This window comes from Nicotiana sylvestris, chromosome 8 (genome assembly GCF_000393655.2).
Source record: "Nicotiana sylvestris chromosome 8, ASM39365v2, whole genome shotgun sequence".
Taxonomy (NCBI): Eukaryota; Viridiplantae; Streptophyta; class Magnoliopsida; order Solanales; family Solanaceae; genus Nicotiana; species Nicotiana sylvestris.
Window position 1 is genome coordinate 217,377,020 of NC_091064.1, and position 20,269 is coordinate 217,397,288.

Genomic DNA, 20,269 nt, shown 5'->3' on the forward strand with positions numbered 1-20,269 from the left:
CTATCCTTGGTTCACCGGTCGACCTTTGCGGGGTGGATTACGCTTTGGAGCGTTTCTCCTATCATCGGGATATGGCTGGTACCTTTTTTTATTCGGTCTTGACTCTTTCGCCAAAAGCCTACTCAGGTATACTAAGCCCGAAGGGGCTCCCAGCTGGTCGTCCTCAACCCTGATCTTTGACTGGTATCGGTTGTGGACGTCGGACCAGGTTATGGCGGGATACTCGATCAGGTTCTCTTTCAGCTACCTCGATGCCACCGAGCTTCGTTTATTCAGGCCTTGAGTAAAGGCTTGCACTGCCCAATCGTCGGAGACCGGGAGAGCTCTATTCGTTCTGTCTGAAAACAAGACACGAATTCTTGCAGCATTTCGTTCTCTTTTTGCTTAATATTGAATACGTCGGACTGCCTTGTTGCTACCTTGATGGCGCCAGCGTGCGCCCTTACGAAGGAGTCCACCAGCATGGCGAACGAATCTATGGAATTGGAGCCAGGTTGTGATACCACATTATGGCCCCCTTCGAGAGCGTTTCTCTAAATTTCTTCAGCAGAACTGACTCAATATCATCGTTCTTTATGTCGTTTCCCTTTACCGTGCACGTGTAGGTGGTGACGTGTTTGTTGGGATCCGTGGTCCCGCTGTATTTAGGGAGTTCTGACATTCTGAACTTCTTTGGAATGGGTTTCGGATCCGCTTCCTCCGGGAACAGCCATTGCACGAACTTTCTCGAATCTATACTTTTCAGGACCGGGGGTGCTCCCGCGATCTGATCCACCCTAGAGTTGTAGGTCTCGGCCTTTTTATCGCTGGATGCAATCATTTTCTCACCCGATTTGATCCTTTTGGTGAGGTCCTCGAGCATCTTCACTATGGCAGGGTCGGCCACTAACCCGTTATTGCTTGGCCTTTCGGGTACTTGCTCGGCGGGGGGAGCTGTCTCTGGTGCTACTGTGCTGGGAGTCCTCAAATAGCTTTGCAACTGGGCAATGGCCAGTTGTTGTGCCTGCAACATTTCAAAAATAACATGAAGACTAACTTTTTGTTCTTCCCGGGCCAGGGTTTTTTGAGCTTCCTGTCGGTCGTTGTGTCGTATGCTCCTATCGGTGTGAGAAGTTTCATCGATTTGTTGTGCGTCCTGCGAATCTGCGTCCGCTAGAATCAGTTTGGGCGCGTTATCGGGATTCTGTGGTGGTGCTCCAGTGGTCGAGACAGCCACGTCGTTTTCCCTGTGGTTTTCGAGGTTGTCGTTCTCGACTCCGTTTACCCAGCCAGACATTTTGACCTGAAATCAAAGGATCTTGGACAAGAAAAAGTTTAAAAGATAATGTGTGTTTGTGCAGTGAAACCAGCAAGAAAATAATCATTATTATTTTTAGCCACACGGTGGGCGCCAAACTGTTTACCGTGAAAATGGTAACAACAATTAAATTTGTAAATGGGATTCTAAAAATACGTGATCTATTATTGAGCTAGTTGTTTAGAGCAGATGATGCTAAGAATGTGAAATTTAACGATGAAATGTAAGCTAAAACGAGGCAGTAGTCAAACTGAAGGGCATGTTGCCCGGATATAGGACTGGTCGATGGGGGACCTCGGGGTCGATGTCAGGGTCGAGCTCGAGCTACCGAGGATAGTCGAGAATGGGATGACAGTTAAGGATATGATTAAACAAGGCTCTTTATGGCCAATACCGAGCAATATAATGAAGAACAAGTAAGAAAGCGATAAATATTAAAGTGACCTCGGGCCAATTAGAACAAGGGAATTTAGAAAGGAGAGAGAGAGAGAGAGATATTATTGCACATGTGGAGAAAATGGAGCAACATCAGTCCTTTACAAAGTGGCATGGATTCCCCTTATATAGGAGAGGGAATACTATATAGTACATAGTGTATTGAATGTAAAGGCATGGGGATGGGATGAGTAGGCATGCTACTAGTGTTTACTGACTCTAGCCGCTCGCCTCGGGAATCCCCCGTACTCGGAACCTTCGTTGGGTCGCGGGCAAATTCCTTATCCCCGGAATCTCTGCTAGGTCGCGGACGATCCTCAAGGGAGGGAGCTCGATCGTGATCCTGCAGCCTCGAGATGCTGACATGACTTCCCGAATGTACCTTAACGGTGGAAAATAGACCCCCCTGATTTCACCGCATACAGTGATACACATAACATTTTTTTTATGTTCGTCTTCTACTTTGGATTTTCAATTCAAACCACTTCAAAACTCCACCAAATCATCCCAAAATTGAGATTCAAGCTCCTTAAGATGTACCCAATCTATTCTAAAAATACTCACTCAAAAGAAAGTAAAAAAAATGACTTTTTTTGGCTACAAATAGCTAATTGGCTGATATTAGTAATATTTTATGAATTGGCCAATTTTTGTAATAAGCTACTTATAAATGGACATAGCCAGTAGTTTTCCTAAAACGAACCACAAACCCAAGTTATGGCAGCAGGCCTAACCCAAGGGCAAGTGCACAGATAGCCATTCTCATGATGCTATTTAAGAATTAGCTAGTATTTATTTTGTCTTGAAATTTTGAACTAAAAATTTCAACTTCAGGATAACTCAGGACATTTTGTCCTGAAAAATTAAAATTCAGAATGTACTGGCTAATTTCTAAATATCATACCTTTAGAGTGGCTACCTGATGTCATTTCTACCCTAAGCCACCGGCAAGTACTTCCAATTTTTATTTTTAATTTTATTCTGATTCTCTTTAACAAATAGCTTTTCTCGAAAATAGTCCAATAGTATCCAAATATGTTTAATCAGTTATGGGACATCAATATATGAGATGATCCACATACTTCATTCGTTATTTATATCAACTCAATAATAAATGCGTTTTTCACCTTGAAAGATATTTTTGTGGATATTACCTTACCTATTTAACGTTAATGGAATTGTAGCCGGACAACTTTAAAAAAACAGTCTAGTGCATTAAACTTTTGTTATACATGAGGTTCGGAAAAAGGCCGATTCCTAAGGGTCTAGAAAATATTTTTGTGCAATGTCAAGTTCAGAGCTAACTATATATTGGGAAAGGTAAGGAACTTCACTAAGATATTGCTTACAAGAATGTAAAGTTCCATTTTTAAGCCCATACCTCAAAGTTTTCCACTAACTTACGATATGTGGAAATTTCTGCATAACTGAGAAAGAGATTCTTCTGAGTTGCGTTTAGCTTTAAATTTAATAAGAAAAACACAAAAGGACAGTCAAAATAGCACGGGTTAGTCATTTTATTGGATTGGTAATTAAAAAATAGCCATCATTTGTGAAGTCATTGAAAAATAACCATTGCTTTGCTGAAACATGAAAAGTTCCAGCATAATATACGGGATTATGGAGCTCATGCGTATTCCAGCATATTATGTTGGAACTCCAGGATACAGAAAGTTCCAGCATGATATGCGGGATTACGGAGCTCCTGCATATAAACTTCTAGCATATTATGGTGGAACTCCAGCGCATTATAAAATTCCAGCATATTATGCTAAAACTCATATGTAGAAAAGATTCGAAATCCAGCATATTTTGCCGGAATATTTTCGAATTTTTGATTGTATTTTTGTTCAAATTTTATCTTTACATGAAAAGAGATTAAATTTCGATTACTTTTAAAACTGTAGCTATTTTTCAATTACCAATTATAAATCTAGTTATTTTTAATTTCACCCAAAAAGACAGGTCTGGCATTTTGGCAAATCGTTTTGGCATGTTGTACTGGTCCTGTAGTGCTTAAATCACTCCACCACTAGTCACAGATTCTCCATTAGCATCCCCCAATCTAATCCAAATTCAAAGCAATTGATCTAAAGTGAGTGCGGTATATAATTAATGGATTTAACTTGTATTCACAAATAGTGGCTTTTTTTTTGTGGCCACTATTTAAATTATATCCCCATTTGCTTAAAGAACAATATTTATTTGCGAAGAATAAATAAATCATCTAACTACTTTTAAAGGAGAAATTTAGTTCATTGACTAAATGAGAACAAAATTGAAAGTTTGGCCTTAAAAAGTTCTTATGGTGCAATAATCCTACTAGATCCGTAAAAATGACACCAGATAACCATTCTAAGGTGATATTATTTAAAAATTAGCCAGTATATCTTGAATTTCAGTTTTTCATTTCAAATTTTCAGGACACAAAGTCCTGAAATTAAGATTTTTAGCTTAAATTTTCAGAACAAAATAAGTACCGACTAATTCCTAAACAGCAGTTCTAAAAATGACTATTTGTGTACTACGCCGAAAAGTAGGACCAATTTTAGCAAAAACAGAGTGACCCGTGACTAGTCGGGCTCCTATTGTACTAGATCCGGCCATGAACATCCCCACATAACCATAGCCCGTGATTTTAATTAATTGAATGGGAACAAATGCACATAATATACGGAGTTTAATGGGGGGAAAAGGTTGGTGAAGGTGTTTAATGAGTTTAAGAAAAAAATATTTCTTAAAATTTGTTGTCTAAAACAACTCATAGTTTGTTTGACAATAAATGATCTGGTTAAGACTAAAATGAAAAGTTTAAAATTAATTTAAATTTAAATGTTAAAAAGTAACAGTCTTTTTAAAATATATTAAAAATTGTCAAATAAAATAGGAAAAAGTAAGTATATTTTATATTTTTATGTTATCATATTATTAATTAGGTGAAAATGAGTCACGGGATGAATAGTGGCAAGCAAAATCCGACAAAGGAATCCTCAACTCGTCATGCATGTGTACACCACAAATACCACTAACCCTTGGCCAGTTAAAGTTAGTTTTTTTTTTCTTTTTTGGTTAATTGTATTATTATTACTCCTAATTTCAGACACCAAAAAGAAAAAATAGTTATGCTACTACATATTTTCTTATTTGAGTTCAAAAGAAAAAAAATTAACTCAATACACAAAGCGTTCCACATTCAAACCTTGCGATTTAATAATAAAATTAACTAACTTAGTAACAGAGCGTGGACCAACTCGAATATGCCTGACCACCATTTATCTACAAATGCTGAATCTATATCAAGAATAAGCTCTCTAATTCTGATGATCATACTTCATAGTCCAAATAATTTATTTGTTTTTACCATTTTAAAGATAATTAATTGTAGAAGTGGAGTTGAGTTAAGAAAAGAATGTGCCAAAATGCCCAAAAACCATTATCCTTGCGTGTTATGGGTGGACATAACTTAGTGGTATGGTGCTACAAAATTGAGTGATGCAGAGAATGAGAGGTGGAGTTCAATGAGCATGAGGTCACCTACTTTATCACTTGAAAAAAGTAGCATTCCTTTCCACAACTTATACTCAATAGCTTTCAACTTTTGAGCAATGACGAAGAAAACGAACTAACTGGCTTTCAAAATAATAGTCGAAAAAATATATTTTATATACAATTCTCTACAATAACACTATTGTAGACCAATTAAAAGGGATAGAGCACAGTTTGGTAGCGTCTTTGTTTTGGGTAAAAAAATGTCACGAGTTTAAATAGTGTCATCCCTATTTAATATTCTCCTCTGGGAAGTAATGAGGGATTCATCGAAATCGATTTAAATTGGACATTTGCGGCTAACAGATGTAAAATAACCCAAAAAAGAGAAAATCGATAGTCCATGGTACATATTAATTACTTTTTTTTTCAACTTAAGTATACATGATATATAGAAAGGATTGCTAAAATAGCTAGGTAAAGATAAACATAAAAAGTATTTCACTTAAGAGATACGAGATATTCTTTTAAATATTATAAACACAATTAGGCAACATTTTTAATGTAGGTCACTTTTGGAGAACATACAGGGCTAGCTCATTTAATCCTTGAACTAAGCCTCTTGAAGAATCCTACTCTTGTAGTTAAATTACTAGATGCCAAAACAAGTAAAAGAAGATAAGGCAAAGAATTACCCATATGGTTTGTTAGAAAAATGTTGTTTCAAATTTGGAATACCGTTGTGTAGTAACGAAACTAGACGTCAACTTTAACAAATATTAATCGGCAGGTAACGTGTTGTTTACTCGCACTCCGGGGTGTTTATACCAATTCATTTAATATATGAACATAAAATTATTATTTGAGCGATATTATGTTGAATTATGTGACTATCTCGTATAAAAGTTTAATCTATTATAAAGAATACATTCTTATTATTTAGTGCTATATTTTCAACATTAAGGGCAATTTTTACAGAGTGGTAATTAGACCGACTATGTTGTGTGGGGCTGAGTGTTGGCCCGTCAAGACGTCCCATGTTCAGAAGATGAAAATAGCTGAAATGAGGATGTTGAGATGGATGTGTGATCATATCAATAAGGACAGGATCTGGAATGAAGTTATTAAGGACAAGGTAGGAGTGGCATCGATGGAGGACAAGTTGCGGGAGTCGAGACTGAGATGGTTCCGGCATGTGAAAAAGGAGAGACATAGATGCTCCGGTCAGAAGGTGTGAGAGGTTGTCAATTGCGCGTCTGAGGAAGGGAAGAGGCAGGCCTAAGAAGTATTAGGGAGAAGTAATTAGGCAGGACATGTCATTGCTCAGCTTACCGAGGATATGACCCACGATAGAAAAGTGTAGAGGTCGAGAATTAGGGTTGTAGGTTGACAGATAGTACTGTGTTCCTCATAAGCTTACCAGTAGTACTGGGATAATTTTTGTATTATCTTATTCATGGTTCTTTACTACTACATGTTGTGTCATTTGCGTCCGTTAACTTAATAATTATTGTTACTATTGTTTGTTACTTGTTGTTTTATCTCTACTGTTTCTTGAGCCGAAGGTCTATCGAAAACAACTTCTCTATTTTAATTAAGATAGGGTAAGGTGTGCGTACACACTACCCTCCACTGACCATATTTATGAAAAACTTCAAAATGTCCTTATCTTGCTTTATTTCATTATATCATACTCTTGATTTGTTTATTCCCTTCCCGAACTCTACCCAATTTAACTAACTTACATCATGTTTAACAACCAAAGTTACACATCAAAGGGGCAACATACTCTATTATTTAACAATAATGCAAATCAAGTCATTGTCTAAGGAATGTAAAAGAATACGTGGACCAACAATCGTTGCGGTAAAATAGTAAGTACTCTTTTATTTTTTACCAGAATTCTTTGCCTTAAGTATGAAGTTGGCTTTATTAGGGAGCATTTTACCCCTAATATAAGATTTTTTATTGCGAATCCAGGTCCCAATACAAATACCAAATACCTGGGAACAAGGTGGAGGAATTGAAAAAAGTCACCAATCCAAAAATCTTTGACATTCCACAAATATTAGTTCAACTTCTTGCCCACTCTCAACTCCCCTCTGTCTCTCTCTTTCTTAATAGTATTCCCTTTCGAATTTTATTGTATATTAAATTTTAAGGATGATAATATGAATTTTGAATTTTGTAGACTTGAATATATCGTATTATTTATGTGATTATAATTATTTTAAAATTTGTGATTGTACAGTTAGACATCTCTATAATAATATCTTTATCTAGCAACTATTAACTATAATAGCCAAGTTTTCTTTCGGAACCAATTTCTATGTTATGTTATAATATATGTCCTCTATAATAATACTTTATTATAGCACCAAAAAAATATCCAAACGAACAGGATGTTATAGAAATGTTTAACTATAAATATGTGTTGTAACATTTGTATAACTGTAAAAGATTGTTATTAAGTATAAAATAAGAATTTTAAGTTAAACTGTTTTCAAATTCAGAAGGACGACATTATTTATGCAACACACTAATAAGGAAATCACATCATTTTTTCGTACGGAGGAAGTATTTAGTACAATTACATAATTTACATATTTTAACTTGTTATAACAATTAATTTGTCTTATTTTTCAAATTAAAGAATATATTTTTTAAGGCAATTACTTGTAATTATCTTTTTAAGTAAACTGACTTGGTGTTAAAAGTTTTATATATATATATATGCTGAAAAATCAGTGAAGCACAACTGACATAACAATGGAGTTTCTAATTATCACTCTTAGAAACATTCCTGTAAAGCCTCTCTCTTCCCATTTTTCTTTCTTTCCCTTTTATTTCTTCTTTTTTTCTTCTTCTCATTTTGTTAAATTTTTTCTTATAGGCAATTCACAGGAGTTTACTACTAGCAGTGGTGATTCTAACGGCGTTAGGCAACGTTCACGGCCGTCATAAAGTACACAAATGGGAAACAGTAGAGTATTCCGCCATAAGTTGCAGAGCACACACCGCTTCATTGACGGATTTCGGAGGAGTTGGTGACGGAACGACGTTGAACACTAACGCTTTTAAATCAGCCGTTGATCATTTGAGTCAGTTTCAATCAGACGGTGGTTCGATGCTATATGTACCCGCCGGAAAATGGTTGACGGGGAGTTTTAATTTGACTAGCCATTTTACTTTGTATCTCGATAAAGACGCCGTTCTTCTCGCTTCTCAGGTAACAGTTTTGTTCTTAGCCAATTCCTCCTTTTTTTGGAATCGGTTATCAGCTTTTGAATACATGAATTAATGTGCTTCACCAATAGATAATTCTACATACATTTTATTTTTTTTGTTTATAATTGTATCCGTATTCAAAATAACAATATTACAATATTGATTTGAAAAATTTTGTGTGTTAGATAGAGGAACCATTTTGTATCCGAAACTTACTAGTCCGACTAAATCATAGGTGCACCGTGTAGGTTTGATTAAATGGAAAAACACTCTATATATGAAGTTTCTTTATTTTCAGATCTCAAATCCCAAACATCTTTGTTGAATAATAAAGGAATCTAATCGATCATCCTAGGGTGTTCAAACCGAACCGAAAAACTACACTAAATCGAAAAACCAAACCAACCCGATTAAAAAATTCGACTAGGTTTGGTTTGACTTGGTTTGGTATTGAGTAAAAAAACCCGAACCAAACCGACATATAAATATATAAATTTTATTTATATTTTTAAGACTTTATAGTGAATTTTCTTTAGAAAATGTAGAAATATTTGGGATCCTCTCATGTATTAACCTTGAAAGCGTAAATTAACGAAAATTTATTGTTAGACGACTGAGAAAATAACTATTATGTGTTACTAAAAAAATTCTCCGATTAGAATATTTTAATAGATTATATGTTTGTCAATTTTTTTCCATATTTACTAAACATATATTCACTTATCAAAGTTTTATCTATAATTGTAACAAAATAAGATTGAAATAATATTCATGTAACAAAAAAAACCCGAAAACCCGAAAAAACGTCACAAAACCGAACCAATCCAAACCGATATAGTTGGTTTGGTTTAATTTTGATAAAATCCGAACCAACCCGGTTCATGTACAGCATCATCCCATCACACTACTTGATTGTGACATTGGCTAAAATGTAACAACACTAGTTTAGTGGTGAGAATGTACTTTTAGAGGCGCCGGACCAGCTTCATGTGACCTACTATTATTCTAGTGATAATCCTTTGGGGCAGGGCGGATTATAGACAAATATATGGGGCACATGAATTCATAGTTTTTTCGTCAAATTAAATATTTTATGTATATATTTTTTAGAATTGACTTAGTATTATGTGCTGGCACTTTTCGAAAAGGCTAAATTGTACACCTTGTTGAATGTTGAATTATTACCGAGAGGACTAGGGATCAAATAGTTCAGTATTAAATACAACATTCAAAAGAGTGTACAATTTGTATATCTTATTTTCTAGTCCGTGAATGCAATCAACTGAGAGTGGTACAAAAGGCGCACTATGCGGTGAGAATATCGTTCGGCTAATGAGTCCAAATCCATGATAACATTAATCCAAGAACTGTACGTTCTCCAGAATTTAGTTTTATTTATTTTAGGAAAAATAATATTGCATAGTCGTTCTTAAAATAATAATCGAAAAAATATTTGTTTTTTATACAAATTTTATATCCTATGTCCACTGTGCCTGAGCCGAGGATTTATCGGAAACAGCCTCCCTATCTTTATAATATAGGGATAAGTTCTGCATACACGCTAGCCTCCCCAGACCTCATTTATGGAAATACACTGAATTTTTTGTCGTTGTTGGCTACCAAATATAAATAGTTTTTGGCGCAATAATACTTAAACTAAAATAGTGGAGAGTCCATACATATTATAAATGGTTTGATAAACAAGAATGACATGTTTTCATATTTGAAAAATAATTTTACTTTAAACTTTAAATTTGAATCTTTATTAAAAGCTTTTATAACTACATAAATGTTATGTTATGTTTAAGATTATAAATTGTAGAAGTCATAATTTTCTTTATCAAACTCAATATCGAGTCAAACTAAGTCACATTAAATACTAATTTTGAAGAGCGAGGTTAATTCTTAAAATCTTATCCGATTATGCCTCTTTCGTGATATCCCTAGCAAGTAGCTAAAGAGGAAAAAAAACGTAATATTAAATGCCTCGTACTGATAATCTAGGATGTGGGCAATAAACGTGGATGATTAAGCCGAGGATACTGTTTGTATTTTCTGAATTATTCATCACGTGAACTAAATTTTGTCCATTTTCTATAACTTGGGGATCACATTCAAAGCTACCATATGTGGTCTTTCGGAGCATGCTGGTAGCATCTGGGGAAGGTTCAAAAGCAGTGGCAAAACCAGAATATTCAATAAGAATGTTCAAATTCCATTTTTTTAAAATCAATAGAAATAAGTAATATTTTATTTTATATGCAGTATAATTTTTCAACAATTATCCTTGGCCACACATAACTTCACCCTTGTCCAAGAGAACCACATGCTTTGTTGCTCTTGCCCAAGTTTTAGTGAGTAAAATTGCTCCATAACTTTATTGATAGGAGGTAATGAATACCCAGAGAAATAATCGAGATGCACGCAAGCTGAACTAAACAACACGTAAAAGAATAAACATTAACCAGCTTCATCCTACAAAAATTTTGGAAAAAAAGTTCACTATTCTAATTTTATCTGGTTTAAAATTTCAGTTACCTCAGTGACACTGAAGAAAGATTTCGTGTCATTCAAAACAAATGATTTTCAATGGAAACTTTGTTTTTTTTTCTTCTTCCAATTTTTCTATCTCACTGATTTCCTGATGTTCTTCCTTCCGCTTAGGACGAAAATGATTATCCGGTGATTGCACCGCTGCCGTCCTACGGTCGAGGAAGGGATACTGACGGAGGTAGATTCATTAGTCTTATTTTTGGAACAAACCTCACTGATGTTGTCATCACAGGTACTCTCATTTTATATCACTGTTGCATTTCTCATATCGAAAATCTATATCCGAATTCACATCGAAAATTGGTAGCTGGAACTCTTAATCCGGCTACTTTTTTGGTGAGGTTATTGTCCATTGCGTAACGGAATATTTCTTTGATGTCATTTTGTTTGCTAAATCATGTAATTTTACTTTGAAATTCACTCAGGGGAAAATGGAACAATTGATGGTCAAGGGCAGCTATGGTGGGACAAATTCCACAAAAAAGAACTACAATATACAAGGCCATATCTGATAGAAATTATGTACTCTGATAACATTCAAATCTCTAGTCTTACATTGGTTAATTCTCCTTCATGGAATGTCCATCCTGTATATTGCAGGTAATAAAATTAATCTTGGGACCCGTTTGGCCATAAAAAAAATTCATTTTTTCCGGAATCAGTGTCAAGTTGAATTTTTCAACATTTGAAAAACGCTAAAAAGCTGTTTTCCAAAATTTTCACTTCAAAGCACTCACAAAAACAACTCCAAATTGTATTCATGTCCAAACACAACTCTAATTTTCAAATATCGTTGATTTTTTTTTCCCGGAATTTCACAATTTTTATGTCCAAAGCCCACTTGATTTCCAATAGTTCAATATTGTTTTCTTCTAGATCAATAATAACTAACGCAAAAAACTCGATTTCTTTGTGAATGCAGCAATATTATTATCCAAGGCATCACTATTCTTGCACCAGTCAGATCTCCAAATACTGATGGGATTAACCCTGGTAAATCTTGCATTAGTGTTTACTAATGTTTTAATTAGTTTGAGTGACAATAAGGTTTCATATAATAGGTATTCTGCGTCATTTTCTAGGTTATTAATCCCACTTTTCTATGGAGTATTACCTGCAGTTTTCTTTAGAATGACCTAATAGTGTAATCTTTTACACTGTCAGTATATAAATTGTCACTCCGGCCTTCGTGATTACTATGTATTTTCTATTAAAACCAAGTCTAATTTGCAGATTCTTGCATAAATACTAGAATAGAAGACTGTTACATTGTCTCTGGAGATGATTGCATTGCTGTTAAGAGTGGTTGGGACGAGTATGGAGTTGCATTTGGGATGCCAACAAAGCAGCTCGCTATAAGGCGAATCACCTGCATTTCTCCAACCAGTGCTACAATTGCATTAGGCAGTGAGATGTCAGGAGGAATTCAGGATGTTAGGGCAGAGGACATTGTAGCAATCGATACAGAATCAGGGGTTCGAATCAAGACTGCAGTAGGACGAGGTGGATACGTGAAGGATGTATATGTTAAAGGTGTGACAATGAAAACCATGAAATATGTATTCTGGATGACAGGAGATTATGGTTCTCACCCTGATAACAATTATGATCCAAATGCATTACCTGTGATTGATAATATCAATTACCGCGATATGGTTGCTGAGAATGTGACCATTGCTGCCAAGCTTGCAGGAATTTCTGGTGATCCGTTTACTGGAATTTGCATATCAAATGTCACGATTGAGTTGGCGCCTAAAGCAAAGAAACTGGCTTGGAATTGTACAGATATTTCGGGGATTTCAAGTGGTGTAGTACCTCAGCCTTGTGAGTTATTGCCAGATCAGGGAACAGAGAACGTTTCGCCCTGTAATTTTCCAACAGAGAACTTACCAATTGATGATATGAAAGTTCAAACGTGTTCCTGCAGGAAGAAACTGTATTAACACATCAATGCATAAGAATGCCATCAAAAGGAAGATCATATTATAAAGAGTTTTATCATTCTGTTGTTTAACACCTCTGAACTGTGCATGATTATTGATCCATGCTAATATCTGTAACTTTTACATATTTGTAAATGCTATCAGTTATTGCAGCCAAAATTTCAAGGACAAATTATAGAAAGAAGATTGTTGGTGAGTACGTGTAATTAAGCTCTTGTAGTGTTTTACAAGCATTCCAAGTTCACAATGTGGTAAACTGAATAGTCATTGAACAGAACCAAGATACAACGTTAGATTTTAGACCTTCGCAAACACCAGCACTCCTGATAAATATCTCACATTGAAGTACAGAAATCGCGATATCAGTTTTAAGTCAGCTCTCTCTTCCCGTTAAACATAACTTAAAAAATGTATTGAAGTAAGAAAAATACTTCCTACATATGATACATAATCCAGGACAACCAGTCATATTTTTAGTTCAACAAAGTCTGGGTAGAACTTCACGGACTCCTTCCAAATCAGTTCCTTGATATTTTCTTCAGTGATTGAGGGCTGCTCAAAATCAAAACTGAAAGGCCTGGGACAAATCGGCTCATCGTTGATGTCATGAAGAGATGACAAAAATGGGTGACACAGAGCCTCATCAACTGCACATAGAGAAAGAAAATCGAACATACACGAGGTAAACAGGATGGACTAAAAATGGAAAATAAATCATGCAAAGGTTGAGGTCAAAATTTCGGTGCTTCACCTGTAATTCGTCTGGTTGGGTCAAAGACAAGCATCTTTTCAAGTAAATCAATAGCCAAAGGTGACATGTTGGGAAATCTTGCAGAGAATTGTTGCTTAGGATATTGAGGAAGCAGTTGGACATATCTTCGGGCATTATCACTTCTCAGAAATCGAAGGCTGGCATCATCAGGAGAACCTAGTAGCTTCAAGACAGAAGAAACAAAATTGAAGCTGGGAACAATAAGCAGATCAAACAGCTTCATAACTAGAAAAAATGTCCCATATATATCGAAAGGTTGCTTTGAAGTCAGACCTTCATTTCTTGAACCCGTTGTGAAAATTTGAAATGATTTACTTAATCGATGAACATTTGAAAGCATTGTCTGCATGGAATTACATCATATCGCTGGTTATAGCACTGGGAAGCACTCTCAACTCCCAGCTTCAGAGGATGGGAATGCTTAGGACTAGTTTCAATTTAAAAAGGAGGGGAAATGAAAAAGAAAAGAGGAGGTTCTTTCAGGTCTCAATCTCCTAATAACTTTTCCACTTCAAAACATGCAGGTAGATTGTCACTGGATCAACTTAATTTACTCTTCCAAATAAATTTTTTTTCTTAATCAGGTTCCTGCTAAAGGTCTTTGAAAATGTATTGCAAACCATAAAAGAATTTGAAGTGACTTTTACCTCAGTAATGAGTCTCAGCTGATGTCCATAATCTTTTCCAGGAAACAAAGGTTCTCTCGTCATTATTTCACCAAGAATACAACCAACAGACCAAACATCAATTGCTGCAGTGTATACTGAACAGTTAAGGAGCAATTCAGGTGCCCGATACCAGCGAGTGACAACATACTCAGTCATGAAATCTGTCTCAGAAGTTGTCCTCGCCAATCCGAAGTCTCCAATCTTGAGGTCGCAATTTGCATTTAGGAGCAAATTGCTTGGCTTAAGATCACGATGTAAGACATTTGCTGAGTGTACATATTTCAGTCCACGTAATAGCTGATACATGAAGTACTGCAAAATTAAATCGCATGTTATCCAACTATTCAGATGCAGGCAAGGTAACAGCAGTGTGCCAGAGTAACTTTAGGAAAGAAAGAGGTATTTTGAATGTTCTCAGTGGAAGCTGGACCAACTTCCAGGCTTTCCTTCACATTATTAAAAGAAAATACTGTATACTCCTAATAATCTAGCTTAGCATGCCAGAATAAGGCCAGAACTACAATAGCAGGATTGATAACATCATTGGGAGAAGGGAGAGATTCTTATGACAGAGCAACCTAGTCATTAATACTTCCTAAAAATCATTATCAGTAACCGCCATCACTAAGTGTCTGACTAATAAACCCCCCCCCCCCATCTTTTATTTGTACAGCAAAGAATAACACCTGTCTCAAAGTCATAGTATAAGTATGAATGGGCAAAAGAGTAGCTTATACTAGTAAGCAGTAAGAGAACCAAGAAAAAAGAGAAGGGAATTCTTCTTCAACTTACCAGTCACATTAAAGAATGACAAGGAATGCCCACCCAATACAGACAATTTTTTAGCAAAATAAAACTTATTAATCTAGTTCCCTAAACAGAACCATAACCATATACGATCATAAGATTTTCTTTCTCCATCATTTCGTTGATCTCATCCAAGTTGATTAACTAGGAAATGATGTTAAAGCAGCACCAAAACTTGCAGAAGTAATATATGCATAGTTGGTTTCTAAATCCTACAACTCGCATCAGACAAATCAACTTTGCCTCAACTTCATATTAGAAACTAATAGCAATGATATCTAGACAAATCATAAATATCTAGTAACCGAATTCTCAAGGAAGAGAAAAACCTGGCAGTGATCATTCGTCAAAGGCTGTTCAGACCGAATAATCTGATGAAGGTCAGTATCCATCAATTCATAAATTATGTACACATCATTGAAAGCCTCTTCCTTTGGCGGTCTTATGATATCTTTGATCGCGATAACCTGATATTTTTTACCAAACTTAATGAAGCAATAAATCGAACTCTTTCACATACTAATCACCAGATACGAGCACAATCCACTTACATTCTCGTGTTCCATGTGCCGAAGTAGCTTAATTTCTCTCAATGTCCTCTTTGCATCGATTTTATTATCAAACGCATTTCCTATTTTCTTAATCGCAACTTCCTCACGCGTCTCTGAATTTATAGCAGCACTAACAAATAGCAAAAAAGAAAAAGAAAAAGAAATGATTATTCCATCATATAAATGCCCCAAACTTGGTTAAATAAGAGCAAAAATAATAGGTACAAGGAGATTCGAGGGAAAAAATAATTCAGAAAAATATATTCTTTTTAACAGCTTAAACTTTTGGACAAACCGTTCACATTTGACATTCAAAACATTTCCACACACTAAAAATAATTTGTCCTACACATAAAGAGCATGTGAAAAACATATCCCCGTTCCATCCCATTTTATGAGGCATGCTTTCCTGTTTAGTTTATAAATACACATTTCTCTACTTAGAAACAATTTAACTTTAGACTTCACCTTTTACCAAATATTACACAAATGTCAATGACTCGTTTTACACTACAAGTTTGAAAAATATATTTTTCTTTAAACTTGAAGGAAAAATATCTTTATAAAATTCTCTGAAAGCTCTCTACAATTCTTTATTTTCTCCACACATAAAATAAGCTATCAATACCCTTATTTATAATAGTATGAAACTTATTTCAACTAGTAACAGGAAAGTCTATTCCTATATTTATTCTAACTGCAAATAATATTTAGACATGAATTAAATAAATCAAATCCTAAATAACTAAGGTTTCCTACTACAACTTTGAATTAGTTTTCCAATATTCTCCCGTAATTCAAAGTTGTATACGTCTGACTTGTCGTTGTGCAGTTATGTTGGAGCACTTCTCTCCAACTCTCACTTTTGATGAAGCGCATGTCTTCATCCCTCGATTTTGTTGAAGCACTTATCTTCAACTCTTGTTGATGTACTTTGCCACCAACTACCAATTTTTGTTGAAGCACCTATCTTCAACTCCTATTGATGCACTTTGTCACCAACACTCAATTTTGTTGAAGCACCTGTCTCCAACTCCTGTTAATGCACTTGACAACCAACACCTAATTTTGTTGAAGCACTTGTCTCTAACGCACATTGATGCACTTTGTCACCAACCGTTGATGCATTTTGTCATCAACACTCAATTTTGTTGAAGCACATGTCTCCCACTCACGTTAATGCACTTTGTCACCAACCGTTGATGCACTTTGTCATCAACACCAAATTTTGTTGAAGCACCTGTCTCCAACTCACGTTGATGCACTTTGTCACCAACCGTTAATGCACTTTGTCACCAACACCCAATTTTGTTGAAACACATAGTCAACTTCCAACTTTTTTTAAACTTCTCCAACTTTTAGAGAATAGTTTCTTCATCTTGTGCCATATTTGTTTGCACCTCTTTAAACTTATTTTTTTATTCTTGAATCTGTCATGAAACTTTTCATCGAATAACCTAATTTTGTCGATAATTATCTATGATTTTGCCAACATATTTTTTGGCCAGGCGGGCGGCACACATTGACTAGTGCCGCCCGCCGGCAGAAGCTACTTGATTCTTTCCTAAGATGGTAGAAGCTCTGGTATCAATATGAAGGAAAATATTTTATTATAAAATTTCTAATTGATCTCTATAATTCTTTATTTTCTTCACACATAAAATAAGCTATCGATACCCTTATTTATAATAGTATGAAACCTATTTCAACTAGAAACAGGAAAGCCTATTACTATATTTATTCTAACTGCAAATCATATAATCCTAAATAACTAAGGTTTCCTACTACAACTTTGAATTAGTTTTCCAACAAAACTCCGTCAAATCAAGCAGTGCCACAAAAAATGGGACGGAGGGAATAATTAAGTGTTATTCTCAAAAAATTTAAACTTTTTACAGAAGACATACCATACGAGGCCGTAAGCGCCGCGGCCGATGGGACGAATAGGAGGAACGTATTTGCTGGAGACTTCAAATAAGTTACCGTACACATTGTAACGAACGTATTTACCGCCGTGTATGAGCACTCCTCTGATTTCACGACTATTGCCGTTGCTTGAAGCTCCGCCGATTTGATTAGCCATGACGACGGCGTCGCGATGGATAAGAGCACTGATGGTGCAAGCAGCCGGCGGCGGAGGAAGTCGCCGGTTCTAGCGGTGTTTGACGGAGGCTCGTTGGTGATGTATATATGTTTGTGAAATTAATTTTTTGAATTTAAGCCATTGGAATATTCGAAACAGTAAACACGGCTTTGAATATCCGTGAGCTGAGTAGACTTCAGTCTTCACTATGGGGAAATGCGAAAATAATACTCTCCCCATGCCATTTGTGCGGCCATTTTTTAAAAATTAAAATTTATGAGCTCAACAATTTATCATATTAAAAGTAAAATAAAAAGTTTAAAATTAAATTATTTAAATATAAAAATATGTTATTATTTTGTAAAAAAGTAAAAAGAAAAACATGTCACTTAAAATAGGATAAAACAGTGTATACATTAAGAAATCTTTTCCTTCAATAATTATTTGGGTAATTATTTTCTTTTTTTCAATAATTCTCTTAATGTTTTCCTCTGATGGTGAGGAATATTTTCATTTTTCTAATTTAAAAGTGATTTGTTCCGGTCCAAATACTTAGTGGGCGTTTGGACATAAGAATTGTAAAAAATCCGAAAAAAGTAAAAAAAAAATTCAAGTGAAAATGGTATTTGAAAAGTAGAGTTGTGTTTGGACATGAATATAATTTTGGGTTGTTTTTGAATTTTTGTGAGTGATCTGAGTTTTTTCAATTTTTGAAAAATTTCAAAATTCATTTTCAAATGAAAATTTAAAATTTTATGGTCAAATATTGATTTTGAAAAAAAAATAAAAAAAAAATTCAGAAAAAGGTAAAAAAAATTCATGGCCAAACAGGCTCTTATATTCGCAAGATAATCTAGTAGGCAAGATCAAGTTGAGCCTCTCGCCTTCTCTACTAACTCTACTGAAAAATGTTTGAATCTTTTATTAAAATTTGTGCAACTCATCCTGTTTTTTCAATAAATTTGTATTAAAGAAGTCTGTACATAAATATTTAATCAGATAAAGTAGTTGAAAATGAATATAAAGAAGAATAATTCTTCGGTCAACCAGCCGGAAGTCCTATTCCAAGGACCAACTTGTCGTTAAAAATACTCTTGTCCACCTACTGATGAGGTTTCTCAAGGAGATTAGACATGATATAGTTAAACCTTTTTATAATAGTATTATTTATTTTGATACTTAATCTTTTACTATTATAATAAAATATTATTATTAAAAAATAATATTATAACATAACATAAAATTATTACCAAAGATAACTTGACCATTATTATGAAATATTGTAATAAAGATTAACTGTTATAAAGACCTAAATGGATTGTATTCAAAAAGGTCAAAAAAAAAAAAAAAAAAAAAAAAGAGATAAAAGAAAAGAAAAGAACAGGAAAAGATAGAGGGTTGTTGGGGAAGATAAACCAGAAAATTACTCCCATTTAACAAAAACTGATATTATTACGTAATATTTAGGGTGTCAACAGACATCGAGGTAATATTTGAATGATAGATACTAAATCTATTTGATCTTTTTTATAGAATCTAAACCCAGATAAATTTTGACAAAACTAGCTAAACTTCAAATTCTCTGGATCCTTTGGTATGAAGGGAACTTTTTGTCCTTTCATGTCCTCTTTTAATATTTCTAACAACAACAACAACAACGATCCAGTATAATCCCACAAGTATGGTCTGGGGAGGGTAATATGTACGCAGATCTTACCCCTACACCGAAGGATAGAGAGGCTGTTTCCAGGAGACCCTTGACTCAAAAAATGCAACAGGAACCGATATATTAGTACCATAAAAATACATAATAAAATAACAGCAATAAAACAGCATGTTCTCTTTTAATATTTCTAAGAGGACAATTATTCTTGTCATAACACAGAGAGAAGGTTTTCTAGTAACATAGACTAAATTCCGAAAGAAGTTTTTTTAATAAATTAGAAAAAATGAATAATAAGTAAAAATAGCACGGGCTAGTCAGTTTTCGGACTGGTCATTCAAAAATAGCCAGGATTTGTAAAGTTATTGAAAAATAGCCATTATTTTGCTGCAACAGGAACCGATCCAACATAATATACTGGAGATTGGTGCACCTGTGTATGAACTTCCAGCATATTATGCTGGAACTCCAACACGCGGAAAGTTCCAGCATAATATACTAAAGATTGGAGCACATATGTATGAACTTCTAGCATATTATGTTGGACCGGTATATTATACTGTAACTCCGGTATATTATGCTGGAGTTCTAGTATACTAAAGCAGGAACTCTATTATAATATGCTGGAGTTCCAGTATACTTATGTTGGAACTCCATTATAATATACTGGAGTTCCAGTATACTTATGCTAGAACTCCAGTATATTATGTTGGAGTATTTTCCGGATTTTGAACAGTGTCTTTATTCAGATTTATCTTTACATGAAAAGTAGCTAAATTTCGA

At 34.8% G+C, this 20,269-nt stretch overlaps 2 protein-coding genes across 2 annotated transcripts; one reads left to right on the plus strand and one right to left on the minus strand.

Moving 5' to 3' along the window:
• Positions 1–7,927: 7,927 nt before the first annotated feature.
• Positions 7,928–13,138, plus strand: LOC104239990 (probable polygalacturonase). Its single transcript, XM_009794768.2, has 6 exons — positions 7,928–8,023; positions 8,112–8,447; positions 11,111–11,231; positions 11,425–11,599; positions 11,922–11,992; positions 12,233–13,138. Exons 1-6 carry the CDS (start codon positions 7,988–7,990, stop codon positions 12,940–12,942), a joined length of 1,449 nt encoding a protein of 482 aa, XP_009793070.1. The 5' UTR covers positions 7,928–7,987; the 3' UTR covers positions 12,943–13,138.
• Positions 13,139–13,191: 53 nt separating this feature from the next.
• Positions 13,192–18,054, minus strand: LOC104239991 (mitogen-activated protein kinase homolog MMK2-like). The gene is made up of 6 exons (XM_009794769.2): positions 17,648–18,054; positions 15,741–15,870; positions 15,519–15,656; positions 14,362–14,694; positions 13,694–13,877; positions 13,192–13,589 (listed from the first exon to the last, which is right to left on the minus strand). Exons 1-6 carry the CDS (start codon positions 17,821–17,823, stop codon positions 13,408–13,410), a joined length of 1,143 nt encoding a protein of 380 aa, XP_009793071.1. The 5' UTR covers positions 17,824–18,054; the 3' UTR covers positions 13,192–13,407.
• Between the last annotated feature and the right edge of the window lie 2,215 nt (positions 18,055–20,269).